This window comes from Canis lupus, chromosome 21, assembly GCF_011100685.1.
Source record: "Canis lupus familiaris isolate Mischka breed German Shepherd chromosome 21, alternate assembly UU_Cfam_GSD_1.0, whole genome shotgun sequence".
Lineage (NCBI taxonomy): Eukaryota > Metazoa > Chordata > Mammalia > Carnivora > Canidae > Canis > Canis lupus.
Genome location: NC_049242.1, coordinates 38,157,636 through 38,184,677, shown reverse-complemented (window position 1 = coordinate 38,184,677; position 27,042 = coordinate 38,157,636). Strand labels below are relative to the sequence as shown.

Below are 27,042 nucleotides of genomic sequence, written 5' to 3'. Positions count from 1 at the left end.
GCGGGACCAGGGGCGGGGCCGGGGCTGCCGGCCGAGGGCCAGGGGGCGGGGCCAGGGGCGGCCGGCAGAAGGCCAGGGGGCGGGGCCGGGCCAGGGCCGAGGTCCAGGGCGGGGCCAGGGCGGCCGGCCGAGGGCCAGGGGCGGGGCCGGGGCGGGGGCCAGGGCGGCCGGCCGAGGGCCAGGGGGCGGGGCCAGGGCGGCCGGCCGAGGCCGGTGGCGGGCCGGGGGCGGGGCCGGGGGGCGGCGGCCTGGGGCGAGCGCGCTGCTCGGCGGCGGGGTTGGCGGCCCCGGCCCGCGGCCCTGCCATGCGGGGTCCCCCGGGCGCTGAGGCGTGCGCCGCGGGGCTCGGAGCCGCGCTCCTTCTGCTGCTCTTCGTGCTGGGGGTCCGCCAGCTGCTGAAGCAGAGGCGGCCGGCCGGCTTCCCCCCCGGGCCGTCGGGGCTGCCATTTATCGGCAACATCTACTCGCTGGCGGCCTCGGGCGAGCTCGCCCACGTCTACATGAGAAAGCAGAGCCGGGTGTACGGCGAGGTACAGCCCGGCGGGCTGCGGGCTGCGGGCTGCGGGCGGGGGCCCCGGGCCTTCCTCCGGGGTGGGCTGCACGGCCGCCGCGGGGCCCGAGCGGTCGGGACGCCCCTTCGGCGTTCTAGCGACTTGGAGGGAAACCGGCTTCCCGAGTCGGGGCGGGGGCGGGTGTAGACCTGCCCGAGGCCGCGCCCCGCCGGGGAAGCCCCGCCCCGCAGGGCCGCCCGCTGCCGCCGCCTAGCGGTATCCCGCGGGACCCTCCGGCTTGCTGAGGGCGCCGAGGTGCTGCGCCTGCGCCGTGGGACCCGCCGCTCCGAGAGCGCCCAGGCTGTGCTCCGCGCAGGCGCAGTGGGGCCCTGGGGGGGTGGTGGGTTTTTTGCCCCCCCCCCCTTTTTTTTGTCAGCCTGTGGGAAGTAGACGTGTGTGCGGATCTGTCTGGCTTCTGGCGAAAATGAGGCATCCAAACCCTAGGTCCAGATTAACGTTTAATGGGACATTCCTAAATGTTTGCATCTAAGGATGGCTCGTCTAGGCGTCTACTGGAGGGAGCAGGAAGCGCAGGGAAGGGCCTGGCCGGGAGGGGCTCTGGGAAATAATCATGGAAGAACGAAGGAGTTCGGGACTAAAAACCGGTGCGGAGGCCCACAGCGCAGGGGCAGTGGCGGCCTGGTGGTCGGGAGCATCCTCGTGGCCGACACGACTGTGCGGCCGGCCAGCATCCCCCCCCACGGGAGGCTCACCTGTAATCTCACCGTCCCGCCGACCTGCTACTTGCAGTCTTTCCTGATGAGGTTTTGGTATATAGGTGAGGTTTGGTGGGGTGAGGTCCGGAGCCCACCACCAAGAAAGAATTCTTGAGACCTCTTTACAAAATGGTGGTTTTATTAAAGCACAGGGACAGGACCCGTGGGCAGGAATTGCTACTGCCCCAGGCCTGTGAGGTGTGGCTGATTATATACCTGGGAGCTGGGAGGGGTCTGAGGGGAGGTACTCTCCAAGGAGTTTTGGAGGCAAGGTTTCCAGGACCTTGAGGGGGCTAGCTATTGTTGGGAAAAGGTCACCTATTATGTCTGATAAACCCTGAGTCCTGAGACCCTTCAAATGTCTTTCAGTGGGCCATGTGCTTTCAGTGCAACATGTATCTTGGGGGTTTAGAGATGATGGGAAAATTCCTTTTTATTTTTTTTATTTTTTATTTTTATTTATTCATGGGACATACAGAAAGAGAGGCAGAGACACAGGCAGAGGGAGAAGCAAGCTCCATGCGGGGAGCCGGACTTGGGACTCATCCCAGGTCTCCAGGGTCATGCCCTGGGCTGCAGGCAGATGCTCAGCCACTGAGCCACCTGGGCTGCCCAAAGGGAAAATTCTTTTTTTTTTTTTTATTTATTTTTTATTGGTGTTCAATTTGCCAACATATAGAATAACACCCAGTGCTCATCCCATGAAGTGCCCCCCTCAGTGCCCATCACCCAGTCACCCTTACCCCTCGACCACCTCCCCTTCCACCACCCCTCGTTCGTTTCCCAGAGTTAGGAGTCTCTCATGTTCTGTCTCCCTTTCTGATATTTCCCACTCATTTTTTCTCCTTTCCCCTTTATTCCTTTTCACTATTTTTTATATTCCCCCAAATGAATGAGACCATATTAATGTTTGTTCTTCTCCGATTGACTTATTTCACTCAGCATAATACCGTCCAGGTCCATCCACATTGAAGCAAATGGTGGGTATTTGTCGTTTCTTTTTTTTTTTTTTATTTTTTTATTTTTTTATTTTTTATTTTTTATTTTTTTTTTTATTTTTTTTTTTGTATTTGTCGTTTCTAATGGATGAGGAATATTCCATTGTATACATAGACCACATCTTCTTTATCCATTCATCTTTCGATGGACACCGAGGCTCCTTCCACAGTTGGCTATTGTGGACATTGCTGCTAGAAACATCGGGGTGCAGGTGTTCCAGCGTTTGACTGCATCTGTATCTTTGGGGTAAATCCCCAGCAGTGCAATTGCTGGGTCGTAGGGCAGGTCTATTTTTAACTCTTTGAGGAACCTCCACACAGTTTTCCAGAGTGGCTGCACCAGTTCACATTCCCACCAACAGCGTAAGAGGGTTCCCCTTTCTCCACATCCTCTCCAACATTTGTTGTTTCCTGCCTTGTTGATTTTCCCCATTCTCACTGGTGTGAGGTGGTATCTCATTGTGGTTTTGATTTGTATTTCCCTGATGGCAAGTGATGCGAAGCATTTTCTCATGTGCATGTTGGCCATGTCTATGTCTTCCTCTGTGAGATTTCTGTTCATGTCTTTTGCCCATTTCATGATTGGATTGTTTCTTCGCTGTTGAGTTTAATAAGTTCTTTATAGATCTTGGATACTAGTCCTTTATCTGATATGTCATTTGCAAATATCTTCTCCCATTCTGAAGGTTGTCTTTTAGTTTTGTTGACTGTTTCTTTAAAGGAATTTGTATATGTTAAAATAGGCTTACAGGATCCTGGGGGTCAGGCTGAGTTTGCCTTCTGCCCTTAGCAAAGTATGAACATCTAGCAGTTGAGTCTGTAGAGGAATGTCACTTCCCCTGTTTCAAGGACTTGTCAGTGTGCTTTGTCCTCAGCCAGTCCTGTGTTTCCCCATCATTTCCCACTGTGCAGAGATGGAAAGCACAGCCCAGAAATGCTGAGGGACTTGCACACAGTCACACCGCTGCTCCCTGCAGGGGAGGAAAGGGGTGTGCAGTACTGAAGCGTGTGATTGCAAGGGTGTCCAGACCTCAGACAGAGGCAGACTTCCCAGGGCACTGGCCAAGCTCACCTGTTTTTTTTTTTTTTTTTTTTTTTTTTTAATTTTTATTTATTTATGATAGTCACAGAGAGAGAGAGAGAGAGAGAGGCAGAGGGAGAAGCAGGCTCCATGCACCGGGAGCCCGACGTGGGATTCGATCCCGGGTCTCCAGGATCGCGCCCTGGGCCAAAGGCAGGCGCCAAACCGCTGCACCACCCAGGGATCCCAAGCTCACCTGTTTTGCTTTGAATCCATTCATTCCTGTGCAGCCACAAGCCAGGCCCTGCAAGGTGCTGAGGATGAGATGAGGAAGGCAGACACTGCCTGATTTTAGGGAATTAGAGCCCAGTGAGAGAGAGCAAATCTAAATATCGGCCACAAATTGTGAGTGCTTTGAAGGAATAAGATAGCGTTGCTGTTTGGCAATTGTGGTATTTCAGGTGGAGGCTTCAATCTTTATTTGAACCAGAGTTTACAAGAATTATCCTGGGTTTTTGCACATGTCTCATGGTTGACGTTAAACGGAAAGTGAACTTAGGTAAAGCAAATGTATATAATTCTTATATTTTATTGTCAACCTTCCAGTTCTCCAGGAACTGAGTGTGTTTCTGTGATTTCCGTTGAACATGTATGACTTCTGGCATGCTGGTACCATGATATTCTAGAGAAATCCTAAGATGTGGAAGTATGAGATTAGAAGTTGAGTCCTCTTTTGTCAGATAAAACTCGATTTTTCTCTGAATTTTAATTTTTCCTCATGTGTAATGAAAATAACTAGAAACAAACTGCTACTCAAATGTTCTTGGTTATTAATTGGAAACAATTTATTAGGCCTATAACATAAAATGTATCTTTAAATCAATTATGTGAAATGCTGTCTTGAATAGGAAGTTGTTTTTCATACACAAATATTTGAACTGATAGGAGCACTGTATTTACAAGGAACATTCTTTTCCAGAAGGGAGTGATCTGAGTTTCCTATCAAAATAGATTTTTTTTTTAAAGATTTTATTTATTTATTCATGAGAGACACAGAGAGAGAGAGGGGCAGAGACACAGGCAGAGGGAGATGCAGGCTTCATTCAGGGAGCCTGATGTGGGACTCGATCCTGGGATTCCAGGATTATGCCCTGGGCTGAAGGCAGACGCTCAACCCTGAGCCACCCAGGCGTCCCTCCTATCAAAATAGATTACAAATTATGATAAGACTGTCATTTTGATTCAATGGATTTAAGAGTTTGGTATCAGTAATTACTTGCATTGCTGTTGTAACTATTTGAGGTGATTGTCGTTCTTTACAAAGAGTACTCTTTACTGGAAGTGGAAAAATCAGTAGTACTAGTAAGTACAGGAGAAACAGAGGAAAGATGAGCAAAAATGAAAAGGATGTATGCATTGAAGAGTAGATAATTGTTTGACTGACTCTGCCTTACACTTAAGCTGAAAACCACCTAGCATATTGAAACCACTTAACCTCTTAATTAAGTCATCGACAGCATTTGATCTTTTGTTTAATTGAAGTATAGTTGAGGCACGTGTACATTAGTTTTAGGTGTAAAGCAGTGATTTAACAACTCTGCACTATTTTAGGCTCACCGCAGGGTGGCCTGCCACCATACAATGCTATCACAGTAACATTTCCCTGTGCTGTATCTTTCATTTCCCTGATTTACATCTTCCATAACTGGAAACTTTTTTTTTTTAAGATTTTATTTTATTTATTCAGAGAGAGAGAGAGAGAGGCAGAGACACAGGTAGAGGGAGAAGCAGGCTTCGTGCAGGGAGCCTGACGTGGGCTCGATCCCGGGTCTCCAGGATCATGCCCTGGGCTGAGGGCAGCGCTAAACCGCTAAACCGCTGCACCACAGGGGCTGCCCATAACAGGAAACTTTTTTTTTTTTTCCTGGTATATGAATAACTGGAAACTTTTATCTCCCACTTGCCTTCATCCATTTTGTCCATCCACCCAATCCCCCTCTGGCTGCCTCCAGTTTTCTGTATTTATGAATCTGTTTCTGCTTTTGTTTGTTTTGTTTTTAGATTCTACATAAAAGTGAAATCATATGGCAATTGTCTTTTCTGTAGGACTTATTTCACTTAGCATAATAACCTCTGTGTCTGTTTATGTTGTCACCGTTGGCAAGATCTCTTTTTATGGCTGAGTAATACTCCAGTATATATCCATTGTGTATGTATTCATTATATCACATCTTATTCATACATTCCTTTATTGGTGGACATTTAGATTGCTCCCATATCTTGGCTATTGTGAATAATGCTGTAATAAATGTAGCAGTGCATCTATCTTTTTGAAATAGTGTTTTCAGTTTCTTTGGACAAATAACAGTAGAATTACTGAATTGTATGTTGTTTTTTCTCTTAAGATTTATTTGAGAGAGAATCCATACATGGGTGAGAGGAGGGGCAGAGGGATAGGGGAAGCAGACTCCCTGCTGAGCGCAGAGCTGGCCTCAGGACTCCATTCCAAGACCTTAAGATCACAACCTGAGCCAAAACCAGAAGTCCAACACTTAAACATCTGAGCCACCCAGGCACCTTGTATGCTATAACTAATTTTAATTTTTTGATGAACCATACTGTTTCAGAGTGGCTGTGCCAGTTTACATTCCCACCAACATTGTGCAAGGGTTCCCTTTTTTCCACATCCTTGACAACACTTGTTATTTCTTGTTGTTTTTTTTTTTTTTTATGCTAGCCATCCTTTTTATTTATTTATTTATTTATTTATTTATTTATTTATTTATTTATTTATTTATTTATTTAATGTAGGCTCCATGCCCAGTGTGGAGCTCAACTTGGGGCTTGAACTCACAGCCTTGAAATCAAGACCTAAACTGAGATCAAGAGGCAGGACTTTTAATCGACAGAGCCACCCAGGCACCCCAGATACTAGCCATTCTGACAGGTAAAATGTGATATCTCATCGTATATTTGATGTACATTTCCCTGATGATCAAAAGTGATATTGATCATCTTTTCATATGGTTTGTGACATGTGTTTGTCTTCTTTGGAAAAATGCCTAGTCAAGTCCTCAGCTAATTTTTATTTTTATTTTTATTTTTATTTATTTATTTTTAAAGATTTTATTTATTCATTCATTCAGAGAGAGCAAAGAGAGAGGCAGAGGCACAGGTGGAGGGAGAAGCAGGCTCCATGCAGGAAGCCCGATGTGGGACTCGATCCCTGGTCTCCAGGATCACGCCTGGGCTGAAGGTGGCGCTAAACCGCTGCGCCACCGGGGCTGCCCCTCAGCTAATTTTTAACTGGCATTTTCTGGTGTTGAATTATATAATTTCTTTATATATTTTGTATGTCAAACCCTTTTTGGCTATATCATTTGCAGATACCTACTCCCATTCAGTAAGTTGCCTTTTCAGTTTTTATTTTGTTTTGCTTTGTTTTTTCAATGGTTTTCTTTACTGTATAAAAGTTTTTCTTTTGGTGTAATCCCAATAGCTTATTATTATTATTATATGTATATATATATTTTTGCTTCTGTTTCCTTTGCCTGAGGAAATCTATCTAAATAAATTGCTAAGGGAAATGACCAGGAGATTACTCCCTATATTCTCTTCTAGTATTTTTATGGTTTCAGGACTTATATTTAGGTCTTTAATCCATTATGAGTTTATTTTTGTATATGGTGTGAGAAAGTGGTCCAGTTTTATTCTTTGCATGTATTGGTCCAGTGTTGCCAGCACCATTTGTTGAAGAGGCTGTCTTTTCTTCATTGCATATTTTTGCCTGCTCTGTTGTAGATTGACTGTATAATCATGGGTTTATTTCTAGGCTCTCTTTTCTGTTCTGTTAATCTATGTGTCTGTTTTTGTGCCAGGATCATAGTATTTTGATTATTGTATCTTTGTACTATATCGTGAAATCTGGGATTGTAATACCTCCACTTTTTTTCTTCTTCAAGATTGCTTAGGCTGTTTGGGATCTTTTGTGATTCCATACAAATTTTAGGATTGTTTGTTCTAGGATTTCTAGTTCTATGAAAAATGCTCTGTATATTTTGATAGGGATTATGTTAAATCTCTAGATTGCTTTGGACAATGTGGACATTTTAACAATACTGATCTTCCAATCCATGGGCATGGAATATCTTTCCATTTGTGTCATCTTCAATTTTTTTTTATCAAGTGTTTTATAGATCTCAGAGTGTAGGCTTTTCACCTCCTTGGTTAAATTTATTCCTAGGGAAAAAAAAATTTATTCCTAGGTATTTTATTATTTTTGGTGCAATTATAAATGGAATTGTTTTATTAATTTCTTTTTTTGCTACTTCGTTATTAGTTATGACAATGGAGTAGATTTCTGTATGTTGACTTTGTAATCTATGACTCATTTGTTACTTCTAAGAGTGTTTTGGTGGAGTCTTTAGGGATTTCTATGTATAGTATAATGTCATCTACAAATAGTTTTACTTCTTCCTTATCAATTTTGGTGCCTTTTATTATTTTTTTCCAGTACTGTGAAACTGTGGCTAGGACTTCCAGTACTATATTGAATAAAAGTGGTGAGAGTGGACATCCTTGTCTTGTTCCTGATCTTAAAGGAAAAACTCTTAATTTTTCACCATTGTGTATGATGTTGGCTATAGGTTTGTCATACATGGTCTGTATTATGTTGAGGTGAACTCCCTCTAAACCCACTTTGTTTTGAGTTTTCATTGTGAATGGATGTTGAATTTTTTCAAATGCTTTTTCTGCATTTATTGAAATGGTTGTGTCATTTTTTTTTTTTTTTTTTTTTGCATCCTGGTGATCACATTTATTGAAAGAGTTGGAAAAAAATTTATTTATTTATTTATTTTTTAAATTTTTATTTATTTGTGATAGTCACAGAGAGAGAGAGAGAGAGAGAGAATGAGGCAGAGACACAGGCAGAGGGAGAAGCAGGCTCCATGCACCGGGAGCCCGACGTGGGATTCGATCCCGGGTCTCCAGGATCGCGCCCTGGGCCAAAGGCAGGCGCCAAACCGCTGCGCCACCCAGGGATCCCTGGAAAAAAATTTAAATGCCCTTTAGCTTAAGAATTTTTGAGTTTTCTGCAAATCAACTCATTTCAGGAGTGGAAGAATCCTTGGTCATTTCTTAATATCAAAATGAACGCAGGTTTCTCTTTTGGATGTCTTCTACATTTAAAGAGGCAATCATACAAAATCTCCTATATTTCATACATGATAAATTCTTTGTTTCAGCCAACTCTTAATGGAGGAGCAACTAGTACAACACCATCTCCCCGGACAAAAAGCATCGGAATATTCCATTTTGTTGATTTATATATCTCTTCATATGCTTCCTCATCAATTTCTATAGTAGTCACAGTTTCTTCCACATCTTCCCAATATCATATTTAAATGCTGATCATATGCATGTAATCTGCCTCGAAGCTCTCGGTCATTTCTCATTTTCACATAAATTCGCTCATCCAGGCTGAGCCTGATGAGATCCAGGGGCTCTTCTACGGTGTTGGTAGTTTGTTGCTGGTCCACGTCGTCCGCCATCTTTCAAACCCTGTGCCCTTTCCCCGGTTGTGTTATTTTAATCCTTCATTTTGTTAATGTGGTGTGTTATTTGGATTGATTTTCAAAAATTGAAACAGGCTTACATCCCCAGAATAAATCCCACTTGATCATGGTGAATGATCAATTTAATTAATTTTTTAATTTGGTTTACTAATATTTTATTGACAATTTCTGGTTCTGTTCATCAAGGATATTGGCCTGTAGTTTGGGATCTTTGTGTGTGTGTGTGTGTCTGTGAGTGTTTGTAGTGTCTTTTTTGTTAGTATTAAGGTAATGCTGGCCTTGTAGAATGTATTTGGAAACTTTCCCTCTTCTTCTGTTTTTTGGAATAGTTTGAGGAGACTAAGTATTAACTCTTAAGTATTTGGTAGAATTCACTTGTGAAGCCATCAGATCCTCTTATTTATTGGGAGTTTTTTATTAGTCATTCAGTGTCATTACTAGAAATCAGCCTGTTCAGATTTGCTGTTTCCTCCTGATTCAGTTTTGGAAGATTGTATGCTTCTAGGAATCTATTTCAACTAGGTTGTCCAATATGTTAATATATAATTTTTCTTAGTAGTCTCTTACAATCCTTTGTATTTCTGTGGAGTGGGTTATTACTTCTTTTGTTTCTGATTTGATTAATTTGGGTGCCCTTTCCATTTTTCTTTATTAGTCTAGCTAAAAGTTTATCAATTTTGTTGATCTTTTCGAAGAACCAGCTCTTGGTTCATTGATCTGTTCTACTGTTTTAATTTTTTTAAAGATTTTATTTATTTATTTATTTATTTATTTATTTATTTATTCATGAGAGACAGAGACAGAGAGAGAGAGAGGCAGAGAACACAGCAGAGAAAGCAGGCTCCTTGCAGGGAGCCCGATGTGGGACTCGTTCCTTGACCCCAGGATCACACCCTGAGCCAAAGGCTCAACCACTGAGCCACCCAGGCGTCCCTTCCCAGCTCATTTAGTATGAGACTAGGTTGAGATTTTTCTTGCTTCTTGAGGCAGGTCTATATTGTTATAATCTTCACTCTTAGAACAGCTTTTACTGCATCCCAAAGATTTTGGCCCATTGTGTTTTCATTTTCATTGGTGTCTATGTATTTTTTTATTTCCTCTTTGATTTACTGCTTGACCCATTCATTGTTTGGTAGGATGTTATTTAACCTCCAAGTATTTGTGTTCTTTCCAGATTTTTTTCTTGTGGTTGGTTTCTTAGCATTGTGGCTGGAAGAGATGCATGTTATAATTTCAATTTTTTCAATTTTTTTACTTTTTTTTTTTACCCTAACATGTGATCTGTTCTGGGGAATGTCCCATGTGCACTTGAAAAGTTTAATTCCACTGTTTTAGGATGGAATGCTCTGAATATATCTGCCAGATCCACTTGGTCCAGTGTGTCATTCAAAGCCATTGTTTCTTTGTTGATTTTCTGCTCAGATGATCTATCCATTGATGTAAGTGGAGTGTTAAAGTCCTCTACCATGGGCTTGAGTGGGGTCAGACCAGGTATTTGGCAGAGCCATGGTTCCACCAGACTCCCGGGGGCCCTCCCTCTTTTGTTCCCTAAAAGACTTTCATTGGTGGGTATGGGCTGCAAGCTGACCTGATGTCTACCACCCCTCCTTCCCCCGCCGCCCACTCTGGGGCTACAGTGGAACTGGGGTGTGTGGCTATCTTCCCCTCACCTGGACAGGAGCCCCTTTGGAGTGTTGCTGGCCCCCCGACAGGGCTGCTTGCACAGTGCCAGGCTTGTGGTGCTGATTTGGATGATGGACTCCTGCTGAGGGCAGATTGGAGGAGTGGGTCCCAAAAGAGCACAGGGCTGGGTGTGCTTTCCACAGGCTAGGTCCAGAGTATTCCCATTGTACTGGTTCCCCCAGGCATCTGTGTTATTTAGGTGAGAGGCAGAATGGCGGCTGCTAGCTCTTTTGTTTTTTGAGAAGTTTCCTAATTGTCCCTACCCCTCCAGCATAGGTTCTGAGATTAGTAAATAAATCTTTCCATATCCCCTAGGCATTTTTCGAATTGCTCTTTCTACCTGTATCTCAGCAGTGCTGTTTATTATGCTGTCTCTTTAAGTTTCAGTTTCCTATCACCCTTTCAGTTTCCTATCACCCTCCAGCTCTCCCAAGAGCTTACCCTCCCCCCCCACTTTTAAAGTTCCAGGTATTAAGCCTCATTAATTGTGAAAATTCATCATAGTAAGTCTCTCTGTTTTCAAAGCCAAATGTTCTTTGGATTTTTCTTGGTGCAGGGGCCTGTATCTCTGGGGCTCAGTGTGGGATCTGCTCTGTGCTTACAGGGGCCCTCCGTCCCCATGGGACAGGTTTCCTAACGAAGTCACCCTTCCTATCATTTTCAATGTGGACTCTTTTCTCTACATTTAGCTGTGGAGAGTCTGTTCTGGCAGTCTTTGGGTCATTGTCTGGGTTATTTACTCTGATATGGGTGTTATCTAGGTATACCCATGGGACAAGGAGATTTTGAGATCCTCCTATTTCACCACCTTCCCCAGAAATCAAACCTGCTTTGAACTCTATCAGGTAGATTGGTTATCTCCATTTTTTTTAGTTCTTTTCTCACATTTTGTCTTAGTCTTTCATTTGGAACATATTCTCCTGTCTTCTCATTTTGCTTGACTTTCTGTGTTTGTTTTTATGAATTAAATGAATTCATACTTCTAAACATTAGCGGTCTTGTGTATGGTCATTCCTTGGTTGACTGTGCCTGGTGACTGACTGACTGGCTGGAGCTGTGGCTTATGTGGGCTAGAGGTCCTGGACACTCTGCTGGAGCCCCTCTGGTGGGATGGCTGGAGCTGAAGTAGGCATGGACCAGGGTAATCCAGGGGTCTTCGCACAGAGGGTGCCCTGGCAGGACAGCCTAAGCTGAAGTGGTTGTAAACCAAGTGGTCTTGGGGCTTTCCACACAGAGAGCATCCTGGCAGGATAGCTGAAGGTAAAGTAGGTGTAAGAGGGGTAGTCCCAGTGTACTCCAAGCAGAGGATGCCCTGGCACAGAGTCTGGAGCTGAAATTGACATGGGGTCCCAGGGCCCTCTAAGCAGGGGGTGCCCTTGGCAGGGTGGCTAAAGCCAAGGCAAGGCAAACAGCTAGGAGTTCCTTGGGCCCTCTACACTGGGGGTACCCTGGCAAGTCATCTGGAACTGAAGTGGTATGGGCCTGGAGTACTCCAGGGTGCTTTGCACCTGTCACATTGGTGAGACAGCTGGAATTGTGTATGCTGTGCTGGGGCCTTCTGATCGGGATGGCTTGGACTAGTGTGGGGTAGGGGCCCAGTGCACTGAGGCTGCAGGTGGCTTTGGTGCCTACCCCCTGCTTCTTTCTGTGCTGTCATGGTGGAAGAGATATGTAAACCATGCATTTGCCAGTCCTGGCTTCCTGGCTTCCAGTAGCTCCCCTGACCTTTGGCAGGGTTCTAAGGGCTAATTTTTTTATATTCTAGTTGCTCTTTCTTTTTTTTTTAAAGATTATTTATTTATTAGAGAAAGCAAGAGAGTACAAGAAGGGGAGCTGCAGAAGGAAAGAAGCAGGCTCCCCACTGAGCAGGGAGCTTGATGTGGGGCTTGATCCCAGCTAAAGGCAGACACTTAACCAACCCAGGCACTCTGCCCTTTTTTCTTTTTTCTTTTTTTTTTTTAAGTAGGCTCCATACCCACTGTGAAGCCCAACATGAGACTTGAATTCATGACCCTGAGCTCAAGACCCAAGCTGAGATCAAGAGTTGGGTGCTCAGGGCGCCTGGGTGTCAATCGGTTTAGCATCTGCCTTCATCTCAGGTTGTGATCCCAGGGTCCTGGGATCAGGCCCCACATAGGGCTCCATGCTCAGCAGAGAGTCTGCTTCTCCCTTTCCCTCTGCCCCTCCACCCCGCTCTTGCTCTCCCTCTCCCTCTCTCTCTCTTTCTCTCAAATAAATAAAATCTTTAAAAAAAAAAAAACTGACTGAGCCACCCAGGTACCCAAATATATTCTAGTTACCCTTTTAAACCATGGCTTTTTTCCTGTGCACCAAGACAGGTGAATCTCATCTCAGTCCCTCAGTGCTGTCCCTCCCCACTGCAGTTCAAGCACTGGGGGTGGGGTTCCCTTTGTTACCATAGTCTCCATTTTCTCTTGTCATTCTTTATGTGGCCTATCTTTTGTTCTAAATTTTTTTTTTTTTTTTTTTTTTTTTTTTTTTTTACTTATGATAGTCACAGAGAGAGAGAGAGAGGTAGAGACACAGGCAGAGGGAGAAGCAGGCTCCATGCACCGGGAGCCCGACGTGGGATTCGATCCTGGGTCTCCAGGATCGCGCCCTGGGCCAAAGGCAGGCGCCAAACCGCTGCGCCACCCAGGGATCCCCTCTTTTGTTCTATAGAAGCTGTTCAGGTAGCCCTCATTCCTTCAGGAAGAATTGCTTTATAAATAGGTATAGATTTGGTGTGTCAGTGGAGGAGGTGAGTTCCAAGTCTTTCTTTATCTCCATTTTGGACCCTTCTCCCTGGCAACATTTGATCTTTATCTTAGTTGAGAAGCAGTAAAGGTATCTCATTGCTTTTGAGGTATTTTGCAATTCTGCTAAAGTCTCACAGTTAGTATAAGTTGTTAAAATACTATACCTTTTTTGGAAGTAGGAAGAGACTGTTACCTCTTATACTTCTGAAAGGTTATAGAAAGTTGTTTATAGGGCTTATTAGTAAATGGAATTTTATTTTTCTATTATCTTCTTCACTGGAAATGTAGGCTCACAGGAAAAACCTGGACTTGAAAATTGCTTGTGAGAAATGGCGGTCACTTTAAGTGTCACTTACTTTTATGAAGTCTGTGACTTCAGTTCTTTTTTTATAATTCTTGAAAACAACCAGACCTTGGGGCTCATACATTCATTTTAAAGGTAATCTTAGATAGAAATATACCACATCAAGAAGTATCATTTCCTTGGAGATTCACTCTGAATGTGTAAGCTTCTGCAATGACTTTAATCTGAATCCAAATTTTGAGTAGCATTTCCTAGCTAGCAAAGGGAGTAAAAGTGTTTTTTACAGATTATTTTCAGGTAATGCATGTAAGGACAATAAAGCAATTCCTTTACTTTAAGGCAAGTGGATCTGGCAAGTTCCTGGCTTTTATTTAGATCTTTATGCAAGGCACTAGGTGTGATTTTATGGAAGGTTCAGAAGACGAAAGAGATGAAATCACTGATTCTGTGGAGTTTATAATTTAGCAGCCAAGCAGAAGACAAGAGTATTCCTGGCTTCCGGTGCAAGGTAGTATTAAATGAGTGCCATGGGAGTATCTAAGCTTGTGCTGTGGTGGTTCAAAGGAGAGAGAGAGAAGGAGAATGCACCAAGAAAGGCTTTATAGAGGATGTTCCCTAAAGACTTGGTATAGTTTGGAGAGTATGACAGTCAAGGGAGGCATTTCAAATGAGAAAACAGCCCACACAAAGGTTGAAAAGTGGGAAGCAGTTGGTTGTTTTCATCAATGGCACTTTTCACATCCCTCTGTTACTAGCCCTTCACCTATGATGTTGTATAAATAGTGTATTTAAATTTTTTTTTTTAAGGTATTTATTTATTTATTTGTGATAGTCACAGAGAGAGAGAGAGGCAGAGACACAGGCAGAGGGAGAAGCAGGCTCCATGCACCGGGAGCCCGACGTGGGATTCGATCCCGGGTCTCCAGGATCGCGCCCTGGGCCAAAGGCAGGCGCCAAACCGCTGCGCCATCCAGGGATCCCTAAATAGTGTATTTAAATGTGTGTCTTCGCCACTATTCAATAATTCAACATATACTTACTGATTGTCAGCGTCTGTTAGGCACTGTCCTAGCTGTGAAGATACCTGTTTGGTAGTAAACCAAACAGTGGTAAAAATCCCTGTCCTCATATAGCTTACATACCCTTGGGGGCTGAGGTGGTGGTGGGGGAGACGGACAATATAAATACAATAAGTAAATGATACAGTACATCAAAGTACAGAGTGTGAAGTCAGTTAAGTTAGGGATAGAATTTTAACTGAGTTAGAGCAGGCCTCACTGCAAAGACATTTGAACAAAGGCTTAAAGGAAATCAAGGACAAAACTAGGCAAAACTGGAGGAAGAACATTCCAGGCCAAGAGAACACATACAAAGGCCATGTAGCAGGAGTATGCCATGTGGAGAACCACCTATCAAGACACAAGTTGAGAGGCTGTCATGATAACCTTGGAAAAAATTGAAGGTGGTTTGGATCAGAGTGTCAGGGATGGAAGGGTAAGAAATAGCCATCTCCTGTTTACATTCTGAAAATCAATCAACACTCTAAGCAGTGATGTCAGGCTGGGAAGAAAAACAGAGCCAACACAGGCAGTTTAGGTCCTCAACAGCTCGAAGAATGAAACCTTCCGGAAAGTCCTTGAAAACAGCATAATACCAGAATAGATGCTAGGTCAAATGATAATTTCCCCAGGTTTACTCTCAAATAGGGGTCCACATTTTTTAGTAAAGGTGGATTGTGTAACAGCTTTCTCAAGCCATGGCTCCTTCTTGGTCTTTGTAATCCATAGTGTCCACACCTGACAGCTTTACCCTGCAATACGATGCTCCTGTTTGTTCTCTATCCGTATTACCACAGCTTGCAGCCCCAGCGTCTTCTTCTACCATCCTTGTGAAACCATCAGTCTGTTTTTTGGTTTTTTTTTTTTTCCCCTGCATCAGAACAAGTGCCTGTTCACTAATGCCTTCCCTTCCTGCTTTGATACTGTGATTTATAATAAGAAATCCATATTTGGTCTTTGTCTCTTTCCTGGAATATACTTCCTAATGTCCTTGGAATTTCCTAAGTGTTAAAAGTGATACAGGTGTTTTTTTAATTCATGACAAGCCTCTTTCAACTATACCTGAGTTTATGCTAATGAGATAATTTTTGGAGCATCCCTAAAGTGGGAGTTTATTGCCAGGAGAACCAGTCATGGTTAGATGGTGGAACTTCCCATCACACCCCTACTACCTCTGGGGGAGGGAGAGGGGCTGGAATTTGAATCAGTCACTAGTGACCCATGATATAATTAAACATGCCTAGCTAATAAAGGCTCCATAACAATCCCTGAATTCCAGGGTTCAGAGAGTGTCCATGTTGGTAAACAGGTGGAGGTGAGCAGAGACTAGATAGCATGCCTGGGGAGAGCATGGAAGCTTTGTTCCCCTTTCCCCATACCTTCCCTATGCATATCTTCTGTATGGCTGTTCCTGAGTTATATCCTTCTATGATAAACCGTGAATCTAGTAAGTAAAATGTTTTCCTGAGTTCTATGAACCACTCTAGCCCACTAATCGAACCCAAGGAAGAGGTCGTGGGAACCTCTAATTTATAGCCTGTTGGTCAGAAGAACCCGAACTTGGTGATTGGCATCTGAAGTAGAGATAGGGAGCAGTCTTATGGGACTGAGCCCTTAACTTGTGGGATCTGAAACTATGTCCAGGTAGGTAGTGTCAAAATTGAGTTAAATTCTAGGACACCCAGCTGGTATCCTAGAATTGCTGAGGGGTGGAAAATCATACAGCTGGTGTCAGTTTAGAGTAGAGTACTGAGATGAGAGGAGACACACAAGAAGGAGGCGTTTTCCCTTTATATCTGATACAATTACACTTCTGGGGCTTTAAAACAATTTCATTACTGCTTTGGGAACTGAAAGAGTCCCACATTTGCCAGCTGGAAGCCATTCTCTTGGCACTGAAACTCTTCCACTGCCGCTCTTGACTACTACCACTGCTTGTCGCGCACAGTCGATGCTACCTCCCCAAGGTTCTGGGGGTTCCTGCTGCTCGGTTGGCAGAGCCTAGCCTGTGCTAAAGCCTCCATTGTTCAGTTGGTTGCTTCTGCTACTACTTGAAGGTCTTCATCACATTTTTTCCTGTAATTACTTCTGCTGAACTTCTGTTCTTCATTAAACCTATTTGTTGTTTTTTTTTTTTCCCTCTAAAGTAGTATAAACCATGGTTAAATTTGCTCTACTTATTTGCACAGAATGAGGCTTGATTCAGTATTTTGGCCCTAAAAATTAGCTCTCAGCCAAGCCCTGACAGGATGAAGATAAGCAATCTTTGCACACCACTGATAGTTCTCTCACTGCATTAGCCTCTTATTTTGGACTAGCTAGAGTAGACTACAGGAGGTGTTCTGTTGTAAGTGAACCTGAGGTGAATGAAGCACAGGCATAGGATGGATATTCATTCTGTCTTGCCTTTCCCTTAGCTGAGGGCACCCACCTGTGCCTATGTGGTAAGTGCCTTTTCTCCAAGGTCAGATTCCCTTTGGTACCCTCTTTGTTAACTTGGAATTCAGAGACCCAAATACAAATGAGGCTAGTTGTAATATGTTTATACATCAAAGTTCTTTCTCAGGCAATCCCCTCCCTATATAAGCCTGGAAATAATTGTGCTGCTTCCTCATTTATCTTGGAAATAAAAAGAGATTCCTAGATCTTACTGAAGGCATTGAGTTGGAATGAATCTTAAAGGAGCATCTGAATCAAGTACCATATTTTCTGGGGCAACCCTGAAGCCCAAAAAAGTTAAAGGTTCTGTCCAGGGTCCTATATTTGTTTAATGACAAAGCTTAAACTAGAACCCAAGCCTCATGAGCCCAGTACTGTCTTCCTTATACCATTTATAAGATTATGTCTTCAGGCACTGACTAGGTAATGAAATTGTAGTGTTTGCTATGCCTTGTGGAGAGAAGGCGCTCAAAACATTGTCAGTTAAATAATAAATCCTTACATTTTCAGGGAAGTAACAAATACTGGGAGAACCGGGCTTAGCACATTTGGATTTCCATAGTTAATATTTCTGTTTTGTCATTTAAATTTTTTTTTCTTCTCAAAGATCTTCAGTTTAGATCTTGGAGGTATATCAGCTGTGGTTTTAAATGGCTATGATGTAGTAAAGGAATGCCTTGTTCATCAAAGTGAGATTTTTGCAGACAGACCATGCCTTCCTTTATTCATGAAGATGACAAAAATGGGAGGTATGTTTATTTTCACCTATTTAGTGAAATAGTGATTTACTATTTTATTTATTTACTATTATAAATTACACTCCTTATTTTATGTAATTTTAGTATATAGAGTTTAGGTTCTCTTGTACTGATTAGCAGGAAAGAATTAATTAATTTAGATTACAGAACTTAATAGTTGAAGACCTTTCAGGCTACATTATACCCATATTTTAGACCAGTACTTGCTAATTCTGCTGTTGTAATTCCGTCTTATAAATATTGTAAATAATATTTTAAAGAATTAGCATTTAATAATACCTGCAAGTTTTGTGAAGCAAGCTAGGAGAACACATACATGATCATGCATACTTGAATCAAAAGTGGTTTTCAAAGCCAGTCTTGAGTACCTGGTGACATTTTCACTATCAAAATAGAATGTGAAGAAGACTTTCTTAACTACTAACCAGTATGACATGTGCTAGAACACAGATGGTTTTATCCAAAGATACCAAAAGCTACAGCAACAGAGGGTAGCCCGGGTGGCTCAGGGGTTTGACACCTGCCTTCAGCCCAGGGCGTGATCCTGGAGTACTGGGATCGAGTCCCACATTGGGCTCCCTGCATGGAGCCTGCTTCTCCCTCTGCCTATGTCTCTGCCTCTCTCTGTCTCCCTAATGAATAAATAAATAAAATTTAAAAAAAAAAAAAAAAGGAGAAAGGTTGAAGGTTAACAGAATTGGTGAGCAGAAAGCCCAAACTAGAGTGTTGAAATCAGATGTAGTGGTTTTAATACTTAATAGTGTAAGAATTTTACAATAATGGTGTCCAGAACTCTCTAATGAGAGCAACACACTTATTTTCAAAGAAAAATGTAACAAAATTTGGTTTCCATAGACTAAAAATAAAGATATTGAAAGGAAAATAAAAATTAACCATTTATTAAATCACAAAGCAAACTGACTAGTGCAAAGAAAACACCAGTTTTAAAGGACGAATTCTCAGGCTAGAGTATAATGATACTTGGAAACAATAAAATAAATAAAACAAAAATTTCCAACCTCTTACTCTTCTTAATAATAATTAGGTCAAAGAAGAAATTATACCACAATTATAATAGAAAACCTTTAAAGAAATGGTGAAAATGAAAGATGATGTTATCAGAGTAGTATTTGGGATAAAGTATATACTATATATTTTTCAAAGCTACAGTTTTGTAGTTTCAACTATTTTTATCATAAAGTAAGCATTTGGTATTTTCAAAAAAACAGTAAGAGAAAAAGAAGTAGAAAATTTTGTGTTATTGTAAATACATATGCACTGAACTTGCAACTGAGAAATCATAGCCACTATTAGCTCACTCTTTGGGTAAAAGTTGCCCTATAGGTGGGCTCAGCCCATGTTTGGCCAGCATAGAGTTATCACAAAGCTCCTCTGTACCCTCTTGTACATGTATCCCATATACATACATTGCTCTAGGGCTTGCTGTCATCCCAGTGCCTTTGCACTAGCTTTTCCCTGTATGGCAGGAATCTTTCCTGAATATCTGCTAGACTCACTCTCCTGTCCTTTTTTTTTTTTTTTTAATTTTATTTATTTATTTATGATAGTCACACAGAGAGAGAGAGAGAGAGAGAGAGAGAGGCAGAGACATAGGCAGAGGGAGAAGCAGGCTCCATGCACTGGGAGCCCGACGTGGGATTCGAACCTGGGTCTCCAGGATCACGCCCTGGGCCAAAGGCAGGCGCCAAACCGCTGCACCACCCAGGGATCCCTCACTCTTCTGTCCTATATCTTTACTTATGTCACTTTCTCAGTGATATTTTCCCTGACTACCCTATGTTTCCTTCCTGGCTGTATAATTTATTTGTCTCTTCTCCCTAGCATGTAAGGTCCAAGAGAATAGGGATCTTTGCCTCTTTTGTTTACTGATATATCTGTGACACTTAGAATACTTCCTGGAACACAGTAAGTGTTCCATAAATAAGTGTTGAATATTTGTTGAATGGTCATCTGGGAGTATAGAAAAGACAATGGACTATAGGAACATAAGATGGCTGCATAGCACCAAAGACCCCCTTATGTATGGTTAGCTTTATCATAAGATCTAAATTTATTTATTTTTTTATAAGCTCCAAATTTAAAAACTGGTACACAAAAGTTGCTGAAATGTAAATTTTATAGGTACCTCGTGTACACAAGAGAACGTGACATTTTTCATCATAGGTACATGATGTGTACATCATAGGTACACAACTTCACCAATTGTGAGTGAAGTTTTGAGTAAAGTACATATTATATATATATGTGCTAAGGATGTTGTTTTTCTCTTTAAAAAAAAAAAAGATTGATTTAGAGAGAAAGCATGACAGAGAGGAGAAGAGGGAAAGGGAGAGAGAATCTTAAGCAGACTCCACACTGAGTGCAGAGCCTGATGGCAGGGCTCAATCTCACGACCTTGAGATCATGACCTGAGCCGAAATCAAGGGTCGGATGCTTAACCGACTGAGCCACCCAGGTGACCCTGTTTTTCCCTTAATAGGTAATTTGTTTTTTTTTTTTTTAATTTTTTGCAAATCTCTTTCTTAATTCAAGTATAATTAAACTACAGTGTCCTATTAGTTTTGGATATACAATGTAATGATTCAACAACTCCATACATTACTCAGTGCTCATCATGATAAGCGTACTCTTAATCTCCTTCACCTATTTCACTCATCCCCCCGCATACCTCCCCTCTGGTGACTACCAGTTTGTTCTCTATATTTTAGAGTCTGTTTTATTGATTGTCTTTTTTTTGTTTTGTTTCTTAAATTCCACATATGAGTAAAAATCATATGGTATTTGTTTTTCTCTGACTTATTCCACTGAGAGTTATATTCTTTAGATCCATCCATGCTTTTGCAAATGGCAAGATTTCATTCTTTTATTAGGGCTGAGTTCTCTATTCCATTTTGTGTGTGTGTGTATACATATATGTATATATGTATATATATGTGTGCATATATGTATACATAGACATATATATATATATATATATATATATATATATATACACACACACACACACATATATATATCTCCCACATCTTCTTTACCCATTTGTCTATCAATGAACACTTGGGTTGCTTCCATATCTTGGCTATTGTAAATAATTCTGCAATAAACATAAAGGTGAGGGTGCCTGGGTGGTTCAGTGGTTGGCGTCTGCCTTTGGCTCAGGGCGTGATCCCAGAGTCCTGGGATCGAGTACTGAATCGGGCTCTCTGCATGGAGCCTGCTTCTCCTCCCTCTTTCTATGTCTCTGCCTTTTTTTTTTTAATTTTTATTTATTTATGATAGTCACAGAGAGAGAGAGAGAGAGAGAGAGAGAGAGAGAGAGGCAGAGACATAGGCAGAGGGAGAAGCAGGCTCCATGCACCGGGAGCCCGATGTGGGATTCGATCCCGGGTCTCCAGGATCGCGCCCTGGGCCAAAGGCAGACGCCAAACCGCTGCGCCACCCAGGGATCCCTGTCTCTGCCTTTCTATGTCTCTCGTGAATAAATAAATAAAGTCTTTAAAAAACAAAATAAACATAAGGGTGCATCTTGATAATTAATTTAAAAGGAATATATTCCACATCAGAAGAGCATACATAGTATACTGTGGAGACTCTGAAATTTTATGGCAACAATACCAACATGAGAAGTTTGAGTTTCATATTTGCCCTCTGTCTTCATTTGGGCTGCTTTAGTAAAAATACCATAGACTTAGTGCCTTAAACAACAATCATTTATTCTCACAGATCTGGAGGCTGGAAAATCAAGATCAAGGGTCCAGGAGATCTGGTGTCTGGTACTTTCTCCATTGATTCCAACTTCTTGGCCTTCTTCCTGTATCCTCACATAGCTGAGAATAGTCATCTCCTGTGTTTCTTATTACGGGCACCAGTCTAGCTTATGAAGCTCTACCCTCATGACCTAATTACCACCTCAAAGGCCCCACTTCCTAATTGAATACCATCACTTTGGGGATTAGGCTTCAACATACGAATTTTGTGGGGACACAAACACTCAATCCATAGTATCCTCCTTTTGGCTTGAATATTTCCACCACATTGATACCTCCTTTCAGGCTTCCTTATTAGCCTTTTCCATAGTCATCTTGTTAGGGAACATTTGCTTTTAATAGGAGAAAAATCTGTATTCTAAAATCTAGAAACAGAAACACAGAAAATTTTTAATCCTACAAGCATGATTTTCAGTTGTTTGCTTTAGTCCAATATAAAATTTACCCATAGAACATGAAATAATTTTGTCTTTTGTAGATGAGGCTTATAGTAATAGGTAAAATTATATAAGACTGTTCAGTTTCTTGTGCTGGAAGAATTACAGGTCTTTTCTGCCTGTCCCCACATAAAAAGTAGACAAGCTTTATCTGTTGACAGTATTCTGTGGCTAATGAGTAGCAAAGAACAAGGCTTAACCACTAAGTCTAGTTTTAGTTTTATAGAAAGATAATTTGGAAAAGAATGGCTAACCATCTTTTTTAACTCCATAGCATTTTTAGGTGTTAGAAACAGGAAATGTAGGAATGATAAAGCTTTTTTTAAGACTTTTTTTTTTTTTTTTCCAGGCTTACTCAATTCCAGATATGGCCGAGGATGGGTTGATCACAGAAAATTAGCTGTAAATAGCTTTCGCTGTTTTGGATATGGCCAAAAGTCTTTTGAATCTAAAATCTTAGAAGAAACCAATTTTTTTATTGATGCTATTGAAACATACAAAGGTAGACCTTTTGACCTTAAACAATTAATAACAAATGCTGTTTCAAACATAACCAATCTGATCATTTTTGGAGAACGCTTCACTTATGAAGACACGGATTTTCAGCACATGATTGAGTTATTTAGTGAAAATGTGGAACTAGCAGCCAGTGCCTCAGTCTTCCTGTATAATGCCTTTCCATGGATTGGTATCATACCTTTTGGAAAACATCAACAGCTATTTAGAAATGCAGCTGTAGTGTATGATTTTCTCTCCAGGCTTATTGAAAAAGCTTCCATCAACAGAAAGCCTCAGTCACCCCAGCATTTTGTTGATGCTTATTTAAATGAGATGGATCAAGGTAAAAATGACCCATCATGTACTTTCTCCAAGGAAAACCTCATTTTTTCCGTGGGTGAACTCATCATTGCTGGAACTGAAACTACAACCAATGTGCTTCGGTGGGCAATTCTTTTCATGGCCCTTTATCCTAATATACAAGGTGAGGATCCTCTTGATCTCAGGGCTGTCCCTACATTTAGGACTTACACATGTTTTAGAGTCTTTGGGTATGTACAAAGCATTTTATTTAGGAATTTATGCTGTGCTAGCCAACAAGAAAAATATTTCATAGTTATAAAGAGTTTCACATATGTTACCTCCAGTCATGTAAAAATGTCAGAGATGGGTCTCTTTATGCCCGTTTTCTCCAGCTAAATGGCTGACTTGCCCAATCTCAGCCACTGGAAGTGGCAGAGCTGGGACCTGAACCCTGTTTTGTTTCCTTTAATTCAAGTTTTATGTTTCACTATTTCCCTTGCTGAGAGTGATGTTATTACAATTATTTTTACTACTTTTAGTGTGTTTTTCACAAAAGAGTTACTCAGAACATTGGTTTCTGGTGGCACACAATATATGGCCTATGTTTAAAAAGAACTCCCAGATAATGAAAAATCTGAATCTGGTACCCGTACCTTGTTGACTTATTATATAGGCTATCCAAAGGGAAATTACTTTGGATGTAATTCTAAGAATTGCATAATAACTTGAACACTTTTTCTCTAACAGGACAAGTTCAGAAAGAGATCGATTTAATTATGGGACCCACTGGGAAGCCCTCTTGGGATGACAAATGCAAAATGCCTTATACTGAGGCAGTCTTGCATGAAGTTTTAAGATTCTGTAATATAGTGCCATTAGGAATTTTCCATGCAACCTCTGAAGATGCAGTTGTACGTGGTTATTCCATTCCTAAAGGCACAACAGTAATTACAAATCTTTATTCTGTACATTTTGATGAAAAGTACTGGAGAAACCCAGAAATATTCTATCCTGAGCGATTTCTGGACAGCAGTGGATATTTTGCCAAGAAGGAGGCTTTGGTTCCATTTTCCCTAGGTAAGAAAACTTTCACAAGGACACAACTTTAGGACAGAGCATAATGATGATTTATCATGTATGACATCTTAATCTGAAACGTTCTGTTGTAGAATTAAAGACTCCAACTCTGAAAATACAGCATTGAATCTTACAGGAGAGATTGGTTTAATTAGAGGTCATTAACACCTGTTTGTACTCAACACTTAGAAATTGTTGAGAAGCTGTGGCTTCTTCTGAAACTTTTTTGCTTGTGGATTTGGGTTTGGATCAAAACTTGAAGGGCTAGAAGTCTGTAGGAACAGGTAGCTTGAGAAACTGAGACCCAGGGGAGGAAATGACATAATTTGAAGTGAAATTGAAACATAGCTCTCTTGGCTTCTTCTTCATTGTACCTCATCTCTAAAATTATTGCATTTGCTGTAAAAAAAAGTACACAGACCACAAGACCAATGGAAGATGGATTAGAAGCTCTTCTTTCATTGGGGAAGGGTTCACATTTAGGCATTTGAATTGAAATGAACTTCTCATGGATCTATAGAACAAAATGAAATTTGTTCAAATTTCTACCTGAAATTTGATCTTTCATGGCATATCTTGGGCTGTGTTGCAAAGTGCAAGGGAAGTGTGGAAGGGGATTAATAAGCTTACAGAAGTCCATGATCTGACAAGAGAAGGTAAAGAAATGGGCTCTAGGAACTGAAGTGCCAGCTGTTATTTTTAATAAACATAACTGCCTCTTTCTTTAAATAACAGACTTAGTGAATGGTATCCATATACTAGATATGAATTTTAGTAAATATTATGGATTCTAAAAAATCATGCTGTTCTTTTTTGTTTAGGGAAAAGACATTGCCTTGGAGAGCAGCTGGCTAGGATGGAGATGTTCCTGTTTTTCACAGCATTGCTCCAGCGGTTTCACTTGCATTTCCCCCATGGGCTGGTTCCAGATCTGAAGCCCCGATTAGGCATGACATTGCAACCCCAGCCCTACCTCATCTGTGCAGAAAGACGCTGAAAGTACATGGATGTTTTGTGGGAAAAGGCTGTCTGGTTGCCTTTTATCCCTGAACCTGGTTTATCTAATCAGTATATGTGTTTGGGCAGAAATCACAGCATCATACAGCCAAATGAACACGGGCATGTCTTTGAAAGCAGTACTAAAGTAATAATAGGCATTAGCTATGGTTTTTTCTAAGCTTTCATGGCTCCTAAGGTGGGATTATCTGTGGAGGAAAACAAAGGTGCAAATGACAGGTTTTGCTTAAGTAGGAAGGGCCGTGGATGCCCTTGGCACAGCCCGACTTTTCACCCTCTTCTTGAGCACCAGGTACCCTCTTCCTTTCTTGACTCCATCTTGCTCCTGTCCTGGGGGGTTTGCTTCCAAATGGCAGTGGCATTTCCCTTCTGATCAGGTATTATCATTAATGGGTAGTGTGGTAGGGAGTCAACTTTAATAGAGGAATAAAGAAATTAGAACCTAAATAAATGAATTTGGAGTACAGAGGTATTTTAGACACAGTGGCAGATAATAGAAGAAATATCTATGTATTTTAGAACCTGCCAGTGCTTTCAAATCTTGCTCCCTGTGATGTTATCATAAGAATTACATTGTTCTTGGGCAGCCCGGGTGGCTCAGTGGTTTAGCGCCGCCGTCAGCCCGGGGCCTGATCCTGGGACCCGGGATCGAGTCCCACGTCGGGTTCCCTGCATGGAGCCTGCCTCTCCCTCTGCCTGTGTCTCTGCCTCTCTCTCTCTCTCTCCCTGTTTCTCATTAATAAATAAAAAAAATCTTTAAAAAAAAAAAAAAAGAATTACATTGTTCTTACAAATGAAGGTCCCTAACCCCTGAATATTCATTCCCATAGCACCAGTTCAGTAAAAGGAAATTACAAGAATGTAATTATAATAAAAATGACCTCCTAAAAGTGATTATTAATTCTTTATGGGCAGAGACATTTTTCCTAGTACCACTTTTTTCTTAACCAATCTCAGGTCTTTTTTTTTCTTTTAAAGATTTTATTGATTTATTCATGAGAGACACAGAGAGAGAGGCAGAGATACAGGCAGAGGGAGAAGCAGACTCCTTGCAGGAAGCCTGATGTGGGACTCAATCCTGGGACTCCAGGATCATGCCCTGAGCCAAAGGCAGGTGCTCAACCATTGAGCCACCCAAGCATCTCCCAATCTCAGGTCTTAAAGATGGAATTGTTTTACCTTTTAGAGTTCTCCAGGCATTTTCATGGATTGCTGTTATTTTTCTGAAGATAACAATATACAAATCAAAAAAAACATGCTTTAGAGCCAGGGTAAATGTATATGTTGGGACACTTGAGAATGATGAGTGGCTAGTAGTAATGATGCCAGGAAAATAAGTGTGAACTATGACCTATCAAACTGGTATGTATATTATTCACCCACTTACAGTTTTTTTTAACATGATTTCTTCCAAGGTTGTACATCAAGAGTTTCTACTCTTGTAACGTAGCTCATGAATAGTTGTAGCCTTAAAGCAAATGCACATAATAACGACTTCTATTAAGAATATGAATTTAACCTTAATAACCTTATCTGTTGATATTTTCAAGTTTCTGTGTGATGAATTAGGAGTCTTTGCATCTCCGATATATTGAGACATTTGTGGTTGCAAGAGGAAAAAGTCCTGGACAAATTTACATAACTAATAAAGGAGAAATTTGGTGGTATTTCGGCAGTTTTAGGGTAGGTATGACCTACATGTTCCATGGTATAATCAAATAAATGTCTGTTTGCATTTCTCAGTTTTGCCTCCCAGATGGTATCAGCTTTAATCTTAAGACTGACTCATGGAAGTACATATGCTTTGCCTCCTTGTTGAGACTGAGCTTGGGTTGTTTCTGGGGAAGTTAGGGAGCTTTTCAGGTATTCTCCCCAAACTGTTCTTTGTGTCCTAAGTTATGTGCCCATTTTTTAAAACTATGTCTTTTGAGTGGGATTATGGTTCACTGAGGCCTGACTACTAGAGTCAGTGATGGAGTTGGTTTCCTCCAAAGAACATGTGCTACATTGGGGTAGTATAGTTACCTAAACAAATAAATAAGGAGAGTTATGAAGAGAA

At 41.5% G+C, this 27,042-nt stretch overlaps 2 protein-coding genes across 4 annotated transcripts; one reads left to right on the top strand and one right to left on the bottom strand.

Annotated features, from left to right (window-relative positions):
• The first annotated feature begins 279 nt into the window (after positions 1–279).
• LOC119865014 (vitamin D 25-hydroxylase) lies at positions 280–26,725 on the top strand. 3 transcript variants are annotated; one of them, XM_038569121.1, is made up of 6 exons: positions 280–530; positions 17,713–17,854; positions 22,438–23,070; positions 23,637–23,966; positions 24,788–24,965; positions 26,534–26,725. In XM_038569121.1, exons 1-5 carry the CDS (start codon positions 306–308, stop codon positions 24,961–24,963), a joined length of 1,506 nt encoding a protein of 501 aa, XP_038425049.1. In that variant the 5' UTR covers positions 280–305; the 3' UTR covers positions 24,964–24,965; positions 26,534–26,725. The 3 variants fall into 3 exon arrangements, with proteins under 3 accessions (XP_038425049.1, XP_038425048.1, XP_038425050.1); XM_038569120.1 differs by having other exon boundaries at positions 24,788–26,725; XM_038569122.1 differs by lacking the exon at positions 280–530 and adding an exon at positions 6,187–6,233 and having other exon boundaries at positions 24,788–26,725.
• LOC119865017 (U6 snRNA-associated Sm-like protein LSm3) lies at positions 8,514–8,849 on the bottom strand. Its single transcript, XM_038569123.1, is given in 2 exon segments — positions 8,514–8,672; positions 8,674–8,849. Coding segments are annotated over 2 exon segments (309 nt in total). The 5' UTR covers positions 8,839–8,849; the 3' UTR covers positions 8,514–8,528.
• Positions 26,726–27,042: the final 317 nt, after the last annotated feature.